Below are 12,264 nucleotides of genomic sequence, written 5' to 3' on the forward strand. Positions count from 1 at the left end.
TTACCTGCTAGTGCACTTCTCCCCAAGGATTACCTTGTATTTAACTGCTTTATGCATCTTTGTATTTATTTACTTTATATTTGTGCTCTATGCATATATTATATGTATGTATGTATGTGCCTATCCCTTCCTTGTGAGTAGGGATCATTTCATTCTTTGTGCTTTGTATCTCCATTGTCTATAGAAATGCCTGGAACATGATGGTTGCTTAATAAATAAGTGTTTGTTAATTTATTTAGTTGCTTGTTTGACACTTGAATTGCTGCTACCAGGAGGTACAGTACTTCCATTCATGCATTAAAGGAAAAAGCTGCCTTAAGTTTCACATCCAGATTAAGTATTATCATTACTATACAGAGTAATACTGCAGGGATGATACTGGGGACATAAAGAAGAAAACATCTTTATTTAAGAGATCTACTGTCTTTTGTTAGCTCTTTTGGGGGTATCAGTCTCTCTCGACATTGTTTTCAATCAGCTAACCCCAGGCTTCTCTTGTACCTTGAAGGGAAGTCTCACCTCCTAATTCCTAGGGAAGGAACCATTAACATAAGCACATTTTGCTTCTCCACTCCCTTTTTTACCATTCAGCTGTACATTCTATTTGCTTCCCATTCCCTTAGATTTCTAGACCATCTTCTTTCTAAACTTGCCTTATTCATCTCTTTTTTCCCCACGCATTTTCCATTGTGACATTTGCATGGACTGTATTAGGTGCCTAATAACTGCTTGCCTCCTTGTTTTTATCCTGTCTAATCTCTGAGTCTCCTTAGTTCCCTGGTAATCTTCATTTTCTCTTTCTTTTCCAATATATCTCGTTTTCTCTTTATCACCTTATAATTCCCTTAAGATGCTTGTTTCCCATTTATGATACTCCTCCTTTGTTATCTACTGTTACTGTTGGTTGTGTTTTCTGTTCTGATGATAACTACAATCATTTTAATGCTTGTTTGTTAAGTGTCTGTTATGTTTAAGTAACTGTTCTTAGACACTGGAATTAGAGATAAAAATGAAAGTCACAGATATACAGATAAGTATTAGAAAAGGTAGGAAAGTGAGATGGAGGCAAAGGAAAGGCACAGACAAAGTGTTCTAGGAATATTTAAGAGGAAAGAGAGGGCTTTGGGGGGGGGGAGGAGGTGGGGGCTCATGGAAGGCTACATGGTGGAGGTGGCCCTGGACTGATTTCTGAAGGAAGATGATGATTCTGAAAATTGAAGATGAGGAAGAAAGTATATTCTAGGCATAGGGGACAAATACTGTAAATGTGAACAGGTGGCAGATGACCTGTTGAATTCTGAAAATACTTTAATTGGAAAGAAAGAAACAAGCATTTATTAAGCTCTGTGCTAAGCACTTTATAAATATTATCTTATTTGATCCTCACAATAACCCTGAGAGATAGATCCTGTTATTATCCCCATGACTTGGTCAAGGTCATACATTAAATGTCTGAGGCTGGATTTGAACTCTGATGGTCCAGGCTCATTGTTTCCTAATCCAAACAGAGAGTATATGACAAAGAAGCTCTGAGTGACCCAACGGGGGAGTCAGAAGATAGGAGTTTGAAATATGACCCCAGCAAGTCCGTTAACCTTTCCAGGCCTTAGTTTCTTCACCTCTAATTATTTAAACTAGGTAATTCCTAAGGTCCCTTCCAATTCTGATAGCATATTGTTTCACTATGAAGGCTATCTTTAATGTTAATTATAATCATATCTCACCCATGTAAAAGTGTTGGTAGGGGAAGAAGTATGCAACATGATCTGATTTCATGCCTCATCCCCTTGAAGCCATGTCAGCTCTTCACTCCGGGTAAAGACTAGAGTCTAGGCTGCTGTGGTTCCATAAGGAAGGGCATGAAAACTGCTACAGGGGAAGTTATTTTTGCTAGGAGATAACATGGCAGAGAATCTTCAGTCATTACCTGGAGGAATAGAAGATGCATGACTACAGTCCTGCCATGAATGCAGGAAGGGAGCCATAACAGTAGATGAGGTACATTATTCCAAGGGGTCACAACCTTTGAAGTTAGCTTCAGAGTCAATAGTGTAGAGTGTTGGAAAGAGAATGAAATGTCTCTGTATGGACAGAAAAGCTGAAATATTTGTCTGCGGTGGGTTTGTCCAGCTGTGTTAAAGGTCTGAGGACTTTTCTTGTGAGTGTGCCTGTATGTGTATTCCAGCAAACATATACTTGAAAAATTACCTGCCAAAGTGATCATTCCTAACTTGTCTTTCTCCTTTCCTTGGCAGAGTGATGTAAGGATCAAGTTTGAGCACAGTGGGGAAAGGCGGTAAGTAGCCCTCTTTACTACTAATGAGACAGAGGTTTGGTAAATTGCTTAGTTAGGACATGCAGTGCCCAGGGAAGTGAGTCTTCTTGCAGTGGGTGGTCTCTGGGTTCAGGGAGGCAAGGCCCAGAAGAGTCACAACAGGCTTTCTAAGAGACCATATATTCCTGGTCTGGGAACTGGAAGAGATTTTTCTTGCTATAGTTTTACTTATATTCTGCTGTGATGAAATCTGGACCCAAGATTGCACTGCTCTTTTGTTGGTAAGATGAAGCCAAGACAAAGGCTTCCTACCTTTAGCATCCACTAAGGCCTCACTGCCTCAGAGGATAAGAGACAGCAAGAGACAGCCATGTTCAGAAGCTCTTGCTTTATTTATAGTATTTACTTCAGGGTTAGCTCACTCTAAGGCATGGATGGATCTATAAGCTCACAGAGTTCCTTGATACACCAATTTTGTCGGTGATGGGAGGCTTCATAGATGTGACAAAGAGACAGAAAGGTTTCCTTTCTTTTCTCCAGATATGAGAGCTTTTTAGTGACAGTAGAAGTGAAGTTGTCAAACGTCTTTGGGCTGATGGGAGAAAGTGAGCTTTTTACACCTGCAGTAGGAAATGCCTTTTCTCCACTACTTTTGTTTTAGTTGTCTTGCATTATGAGATGAGGTTTCTAGTGCTAAGAAACAAAAATGACCTTTTCTGAAACTAAATGTTTCTAGTGCCATTTTGTGTGTCCCAGAAAGTTCACGTCCTATTACTGCATCTTTCCCTTTTCGTATCTCTTTCCCTTTCCCTCTCTCTGTCTTTCTCCCTCTTTTTCTCTCCCCCCTCCCTTTCTCATCTTACTCTTTCCCTTCTCTCCTCTCTTTCTCTCCCTCCCCCCTTCTGAGCTATTCTTTTTTCTGCCTTACTTCTCTCCACTACCCACCACCCCTCCCTGGAAAAGTTCTTTTTGTACCTTTGAGAAGACTAGATGATTCTCTGGGGACAATATTTCTCTTGATTCAAAAGATCAATTTCCCTTAATTATAAGAGCTACATGATCTACTCTTGACCTATGTACTGTACTCATTGGTGGTTCTTTGCCTACTAGCTGTCTATAGCCCACTTGAAGACTGCTTTGTGTATTCTTGGAACAGATTCAGTTCTTTTCCTCTCAAAATTCAAGAGAAACAACTTTGAGTATATGTGACTCTATAAGGATGGTGGATCAATTAGTTCCTGTAAAAAATACATGGCACTGTAAGCTCTGGAGAAGGAGATGAATGACTTATTTTAAAAGCAGCTCAGTCACTAACCTGAAGCATGGTTGCTTTCTGATTTTAGTGTTGTAGCAGCTATTACAGGGTGAAAATATGGCAGCCATTTAGCCTATGCCTGGGAAAAGCATGATCATTATTTCTTGCCAGTCTGCTTGTCTTAATGCTCTGATGCCATGTTAGAGTTTCAGTGCTGTTCTCAGATTTGTAAAGAACAAACCCACTTAACTATGTTCTGAACTCAGCCCCAGTGTTTGATCTCAATGCTGTTTGTTAGTAGCTCAGAGGTTAATTTGTCACCCTAACATTATTGCTTTTTATACTTCTTTCCCAAAGTAGTGTTTGAGAGAGCTTGGAACAGAAGAGATTTTTCAGAAGAAAAGTTGAATAAAAAGCTCAGTTGTATGTGAGTCTAATTATGCAGTTACGCTAGCCTGAATTCCTCATTCCCAAAGTGCTCCTTTACAGTGAGCAGACTTGATCTGAGAAAGTGAATGTGTGTTTTGGTATCAAAGAAACTGCCAGATCTAACCACAGATATTTAAGGTGGTCAGACAGGAATGGACTTCTGAAGTCCTGAATGTCAGGGATTTAGTGTCATAATATTTTAAATTACATACTCTTTTTATGAAGCTGTTTGTAGGAGCAATGGCATTTCAATGTTCGTGTATAGTGTATATATTTGAAGCCTTAATACAGAGTTTAAGTACACCAGTGCCAAGTTCAAACTACCTTATGCCAAATGACTGTAGAAATCTATTGATTTCTTTTAAAAATACATTTTTATTGATAGAATTTGTTTTTATATCACCTATATTGCCCCTCTTCCCCCAGCCATCCTTTATAATGAAAAAATTTTTAAAAAATAAGAAAGAGCCATAGAGCTTAAATAACCAACCCATCCAAAAATCTGAAATTTCTGTAATGTTCCACACCCACATTTCCACACCTACAGAGAAGAAAGAGAGAGGCACCTTCTCATATTGCTTCTTTGGGACCAATATTGGTCATTATAATTTCACACCATTTGGTTTCATTTGTTTTGTTGTTAATCTTTCTATTTATATTGTTGTAGTCATATTTCTGCTTCTACTTATTTCAGTTATAATTATAAGTTCTGTAGCTCTTTTTGATCTCTCAGTCTGAATCTGAGATTGGCTGAGAGAGAGAGAGACAGGGAAGGGTGATTTCCTACCTCCTGCCCCCTAGTTTGCCAAGGGATTTTTCTTTGCCATTAGAGGTACTCAGGTTTATTTTTGTTTTTGTTTTTGTGGGGCAATGGGAGTTAAGTGACTTGCCCAGGGTCACACAGCTAGTAAGTGTCAAGTGTCTGAGGCTGGATTTGAACTCAGGTACTCCTGACTCCAGGGCCAGTGCTCTATCCACTGCACCACTTAGCTTCCTCTGTTAGAGGTACTCAGAATGTAAAAATATACATTCAAGTACACTTTTTTGGAAACTTAGTCTCTAATAGCATTAATGATGCTTTAAGCTAACATGATAGACTTAAAGGACAATCTCCAAAGTTCTGACCTTCTAGTACCATCAGCCTACCCAGAAAAATCTTTTTTTTGGGGGGGGGGGGCAATGAGGGTTAAGTGACTAGCCCAGGGTCACACAGCTAGTAAGTGTCAAATGTCTGAGGCCATATTTGAACTCAGGTCGTCCTGAATCCAGGGCCTGTGCTTTATCCACTGCGCCACCTTAGCTTCCCTACCCAGAAAATCTGAAGAAAATATTGCTGCTGAATATTGAACTGGTGTCTAGCCTTTCTGTTGATGATCTCAAGGCAGAAGGAATGTCTATAGTGGTTAACAGGAAGCTTAAGAATGACACATTCTTAATTGTAATAATTAAACTTAAAGAAGAATTGAGAAAATATACCTCTCTTTCCTCTCTGCAGAAATGGAGGAGGGGGAAAGATAGGTATAGAATATTTTATATACTTTCAGGCACCACTGATATATTGATTGGTTTTGCTGAATTGCTTTTTTCTTCTATTTCAATCTCTGTTACAAGGGGTGGCTTACTAGGCAGGTAATGAGAGAGGGATAAATTTTGAAATGAAAGCGATAATAAGAACAAGATATAAAAAGATTTTTCAAAGAATAACGTAACTACTCATTGTAGATGAGTTAAATTAGCAGTGTCAGCTACAAAAACGAAGGAAAGTAACTTTTTTTTTAATGTATGAGGTATTTTATTTTTTCCGTTACATGTAAAGATAGTTCTCAACTTTTGTTTATACATGCTTTACAATTTCAGATTTTTCTCCCTCCCTCCCCTCCCTCCCCCCCTCCCCTAGACAGCAAAGTAACTCTTGAAAGGGAAGTTTAAGGAAATTTGTAAGTCTGGCCTAGGAGTCCTCTGTGAACATCAGATTACTCAAGTGACAGTCATAGGCATCTACAAAAAGGACAGTGAAAAGGGCCTTTCAGATCTTAGAACTGACTTATCGAGTCAGTTTTTCCCACTCTTTACCACAAATTTCTAGATTTCCTATAGTATTTGTGCCATAGTTTTTTAAGCTTCACAAGTGTGACTGGCATGATAACACTTGGTGTTGGCAAATTTGGGCCAAGCCTTAGTGGTTGGTATAGATAATCCAAAAACTGGAAATATTCAACATTTTCAGCTGTGACAGTACCTATGTATACCATTGATCAGCCTAACACATTAATGTTCACACCTGTGGAAGTATGGGGGAGAGGGGATGAATGAAGAGAGGGAGAAGAAAAATAATTATTTATCCCTTTATATTTCAAACACATAGCTTACTGCATCTTTTTCTACTTTTCAGAATTATACCATTTAGCCGTCCTGTGAGATATGAAGACGTGGAACAAAAGGTGAAGACAGCATTTGGGCAACCTCTAGTTCTCCATTATATGAATAATGAGGTAAGAGAACAGAATGATACCTTTGAAGCCAAGATGAGGACAGCTATCCATCTCCTTCTTCCTCCTTGTTCAGATGAGGACTTTTTTCTAGTTTTTCCATTTCTGTATTTTTCCTTCTTTGGAATCCATCTTCATAGCTCTCACAGCAACTTGATTTCTGCTCTTTCCTCTAGGGGAGAAAATACAAGCATCTTCATTTCTCTCCTTCCTGTTCACAGTGGGTAGCTCTGACTCCCATGGTATGATCAAGGTCCTCTGAGTCTCCTTTAAGCTGTGTGAGGGGATCTCCATTCTTTCCAGCTTTGTGCACTGCTTCCAAGAGGAAAGGTGGGCTCAGTGTTGGGGACAGGGCAGCTTGTTGGGTAGAATCCTCATCTGAGAAACAGAAATGCAGGTTTCTCTGCCCCATGGAACTTCAGTTTTTGATTACCCACAAGTAAATTTTCTGTATTGTACTTTGTTTCAAAAATTGGTTTCAAGATTTTACTGAAAATTAGCACCTACTTGGCTTTGTAACCTTAACTTCCCAAACTCTCCCTTATTTACTTTTACTTCAGGTTTAGGGGTTTGGGAGGGAAGTCCCTCTTGGGATTTATACTTCTTTTGACCTTTTAATTTCTTCCCTCCAGGGAAAGTTTGAAAAATGGCAACTTGGTTTTGGTTGGTGCATTGTATAACTAAATAAGCTATTCATACAGTTTTGGGGTTATCTGTGGTAGAGTCTCTGGGTGCCTGCATGCTAAAAAGGTGAAACTGAGAGAAAAGGTATTTATTTCCAACATGTAGTGGAAACTTCATTGAATTCTTCCTCTCTGTGGTACTGAGCTTCTCAAATACTACTTGTGGAGCAGAAGCTTTGGAAAGCCTTAGATTTGCGTCTGGTGGCAGATTCTGTCTGTCTGAGGGCCTAGCTAGTCTCCAAATGGAGAGACTCACCTCTAAGTTGGCCATAGGGAATAGGATTTTTCAGAATTTGTCAGTCATAGCAACTCTTAAACTTCTAAGTCATAGAGCAGCTGCTATCTGCTTCAGTAGAGGGAGAGCCCACACCCACAAAATCACCGATCTAGTTAGGTAGTGAAGTGTAGAACAGAGAGATTACAAGAGTTGAGCAGAGAGTCAGGATAATTTTTAGTTCCTCTTGAAGCATCTTTTCACATTATCAATCAAGCATTTAGGGAACAATTACTAAATCCCATCTGGGATACAAAGAAAAAAGTGAAATAGTCCCTGCTCTTAAGGAACATGTAGTGTTTTAAGTATATAATAGTATCATTATTTTGTTTGAAATATATTAGACACTTTCTGTGTAGTTTGGACCTATAAATCTGGGGCAAGGGGTAATATTTTAAATCTGAAGGCTAAATTTTTCTTTTCTTTTTTTTTCTTTTTTTTGGGGGGGGGGCATGACAATGAGGGTTAAGTGACTTGCCCAGGGTCACACAGCTAGCGAGTGTCAAGTGTTCGAGGCCAGATTCAAATTTAGGTCTTCCTGAATCCAGGGCTGGTGCTTTATCCACTGCGCCACCTAGCTGCCCGGAAGCCTAAATATTTCTTGTTTGTATTATAACATCAAAAATTGGATGTATTGCCTTCTAGTTCATGAAAATTAGGCATGTCCAACTTTCCATCTTTTTGGATGGAATTAAGAAGTATGGAAGATCTGAAAAACATAGTGAAATTTATTTTGAAATTAGACTTCTTAATAGTCAAATTAGTAAGAGAATAAATATTCAATTTAAACAAACAGAATTTGAGTCAAGATGGGAGAAATCCAGACTTCAGATTAAATATTTAAAACATCAAAAGCATCAAGATAAGTACTGAGGTCTTTTTTTCTGTTAAGTATGCCACATATACAGTTTTAGGGTAACCCATATATAAGGTGGCTGATTGTGTATGTTGATGTAAAAAAGGTAAAAGAAGAGAGGAACAGTCAAGGAAGGGAGCAGTAATGTGGTCATAAGGGTGCACCAGGAGAAAAAATACAGAGGACCCACAGAAAGTGAATGTTCCATATCAGACCTCTAAGGAAAGAAGAAAAGACTTTTCCCCAATCAGTCTTCACTGACTCCAGAAAAGAGAGAACCCTGTGACCCCTATTGATTTCTCTTACCTAAAATCAGCTAATATGCTGTTAATGAAGGTTAGTTTTAGATAATAAAGGCATTCCAAAAGGTGAAATATTATTTTCTTTTTCAATCCATGTTGACCAAAAACTTATATATTTCCAAAATTTCTATTAAGAATTATATTTCAGATACCAACAAAATGAATTCTTAGAATAACAGCCATATCTGCATTCAGATTTATGTATAGAAAGACATTCTATTATTAATTTTTGGGTGGGACAATGAGGGTTAAGTGACTTGCCCAGGGTAATACAGCTAGTAAATGTCAAGTGTCTGAGGTCGGATTTGAACTCAGGTCCGCTTGAATCCAGGGCCAGTGCTTTATCCATTGCACCACCTAGCTGCCCCTAGAAAGACATTCTGAAGCCAGACATAAACTCTGTTTAGATTGTCCATCATTTGAATGAGATTCCTCTCACTCTATTTATGTGAATGAGTAATAGTTAACCATGGTTTTCACTTTCATATTTTAGATCCCTTTACCATCCTATTTCTTTTCCTTTTTTTAAGCCCCCTAGCCCTTAGTGTAAAAACCTCTTAATTTGGTGCCCATACACCAAGGCTTTGTTTGTTTGTTTGTTTTTGCAGCACAGATTCTCTTATTCTTAAATTTATCCTTTCTCATCTGAACTGAAGAATTTGCTGTGGATATGCAAGATCTTATCTCTGCACATGCTAGCAAAGCATTTATGAGAATCATTTAATACTTGGTCTATGATTTTTTGTTGTTATATGATATTTTTTACAAGGAAATTAAAAGGGACTGAAAACCAAAGTCCTATTATTCATATTACATAAGACTCTTTTCCCTAAGCTTTGGGATGTTAATCTTGCTGTGCTGTATGACTTTACATTCCAGTTTGAATAGCAATTTCTACTTTCCTAGATCCCTTCTTGCTTTTTAATTATAACTGATACTTATATGTCACTTTATGTCTACAAAGCTCTTTCCTCATAATAACCCCTTGAGTAGGTAGTACAAATATGATTATCCCTGTTTTACATCTGAGGAACTGAGAGTCACAGAGATTAAATATCTTGCTCCCGCTCCTGTTCATGCTAGCAGTGTGTTGGAGATAGGTTTTGAAATCAGGTCTTCTAACTCCAAGTCTAGTGCTTTTCCCATGGCACCACATTGCCCCTCTGATATTTCTTTTCTTTTCTTTTCTTTTCTTTTTTTTTTTTTTAGTGAAGCAATTGGGGTTAAGTGACTTGCCCAGGGTCACACAGCTAGTAAGTATTAGCTGTCTGAGGCCAGATTTGAACTCAGGTACTCCTGACTCCAGGGCTGGTGCTCTATCCACTACGCCATCTAGCTGCCCCCCTCTGATATTTCTAATATTGTTAGCAAAACTGTTGAACCATTTAAGTAGTTTCCAAATTCTATACTAGTAGTGGAACAAATAATCCTGCTTGTTTTGGAGTAAATGGTGTATTGGGAAAGAAAACAGTTGTCAACAAATGCCTTTGAGAGTCTCTTTGGATATTTTAGGACCTAGGGGTGTCTCTAAAATATCTCTAAAATTGAATTGAATTTATACTTGTCTTTGTAAGATGTAAATATGAAGCATCTTTATGGGCTTATATATTACATTATTTTCTTTTTGTGTATCTTATGTTACAGCTTTCCATCCTGCTGAAAAATCAAGATGATCTTGATAAAGCAATTGATCTTTTGGATAGAAGCTCAAGTATGAAAAGCCTTAGAATATTGCTGCTGTCCCAAGATAGAAACCATGTAAGTAACTGATAATATGTCCTGTCCCAGCAACTAAGAAGAGGAACTGATTCCTGTCTGAAGGCCCGCTGTACTTCCTTAAAAGAATTCTGCATAGCTTAGCCACTTTTCTAAAGAAAGAATATTAAAGAAATCCATTAAAGAAATCTGTTGTGTTGGTGCCCACTGTTGTGAGAATTATCTGGGTGGAATTATTAGTTCTTATTGCTAAATGGGGAACTCATTTTGTTTGCAGGATTTGCTTGGGAATCTTTTGATTTCATTGAGAAGCCAGAATGTAACCACCTGACTTTTTTGATTGGTACCGTCAGGGAAGAGACTAACCTCCTTGGCTCTTGGCTACAAGTAGCTCTTAAAGTTTTTCATTCATTGGTCAATTGTTGTTTTAAACATCTATTTTTGTAGCATTTTAGTAAGTGCTATAATTTCCTTTTCTGAGAATAGCAGTCTTCAGTGTGCTCTGCGACTTGTTCTAAAATTCAAATATAGGCTATATTGGTATCTGGATGAATTTCCTAATTAACACAGGAAAAGAAGGGAAAGGAGGCTGTTTACTCTTAGTGACTTTACTATTAACTGGCCTCTCCCCCTCCATTTTTCTCTTTAACCCCTTTCTATTCATGACAACATGAAATGACAAATGTAGTTCAGAGTAGAAGAATCAAAGGGCACTTTTTTTCCCAGAAATTTTTGGTTGTTTTACTTTTGTTGCAGTGGCAAGTGGAAAAGAAGAGATGATATAGCATGTGAGAGATAGAGACTTTACAAGAAAGGAAACAATGCCCCCTCTCTCTTGTTGATCAGGTTTGAAGGCAACAGGAAAGATCCTAAGCAACATGAAAGATGTAGCACTGTTTGCATCCAGCCCAGGTTGTCTACAATTTGAATTTGAAGGGTTCTCTAACTCCAACTCCCATAGCTCTTCTGCAGCTCTGCCCTTCCCTTGGGGCATGTGCAGGAAGGAAACTCTCCCTTTTGTTCAATGGAAAAAAGCCCAAAGACCTGCATGACCTCTTGCAACTCACCCAGCTGCTGCCTCCCTAAATGGCAGACAGTTTGTATTAGCAATCAGAAGCCAGGGAATGTGCCTTTTCTTAAAGGTCTGTATTGCTGCACACGTTTTGTTGGACTGAATCCCGTCTAAGACCTGTTCTTTAATCAGGGCTTGCTCTGCCAGATTTTTTTTTTTTTTGGAAGCCCAGTTACAGAGGGCTTCTTAGAATTCTTTCTTTTGCTTTTGAGGAGTAGAAAGTAGTGGATAGCTGATATTGAACAGCATCATTTGTAGACTTTCCCACCCACCCTAACTTTGGGGCAAGGTTTAAGTAATTAATAAATAGGGAGCTTACCCTAAGCATTTGTTACAAAGATGTATTGTGGGGTTGGTTTGCCCTGCCTTATTGCATTGAGGCAGAGAGGACTACAGGTAGGAAGTCTGCATTCAGGAGAGTGCGTTCTAACATTGCTAAAATATACACTATATACTTGTATAATGTCTAAATGTTGCCCATTTAGAATGATAAGGATCATTTTCTGGAAATTCTTAGATGTTAAAAATAGAAAATGTCCTTTTCTGTTTAACTTCTTTATTCAAATGATTTACCTGCTGAAATAACAAATAGTGGTTTCTTTTTAACTTATCACATCAAATCTAAACTGAACCCAGCTTCCAAGGCCCTCCCGCTATTGTGTTCCTGGCTCTCCTAAACTTCATCTTTCAGTATACTCCAACATGGCTCTTTTGATGTAACCAGACTGGTTTCTTTACAAAACCCTGCTTGTTCTCACCTCTGCACTGCTGCTTATGTCTTTCCTCTCCTGAAATGCCCTCTCTTCTCTTATCTACCCATGTTACTTTCTTCAAGTGCCAGCACTCAGAATTCTAGTCCCTCAAGATGCTATTTCTGTTTGGAGGATGGATCATCATTTGTCATTAATATTGC

General features: G+C 38.4%; 1 protein-coding gene across 1 annotated transcript in view; it reads left to right on the forward strand.

Annotated features, from left to right (window-relative positions):
- The window catches only part of MAP3K3 (mitogen-activated protein kinase kinase kinase 3), a 112,968-nt gene that overhangs the window by 36,273 nt on the left and 64,431 nt on the right, over window positions 1–12,264 (forward strand). Inside the window, exons 4-6 of the mRNA XM_044001993.1 lie at window positions 2,256–2,296; window positions 6,352–6,451; window positions 10,208–10,321. Coding sequence (XP_043857928.1) covers window positions 2,256–2,296; window positions 6,352–6,451; window positions 10,208–10,321 — 255 coding nt within the window. The remainder of the gene's footprint in view (window positions 1–2,255; window positions 2,297–6,351; window positions 6,452–10,207; window positions 10,322–12,264) is intronic.

This window comes from Dromiciops gliroides, chromosome 4 (assembly GCF_019393635.1).
Source record: "Dromiciops gliroides isolate mDroGli1 chromosome 4, mDroGli1.pri, whole genome shotgun sequence".
NCBI lineage: Eukaryota > Metazoa > Chordata > Mammalia > Microbiotheria > Microbiotheriidae > Dromiciops > Dromiciops gliroides.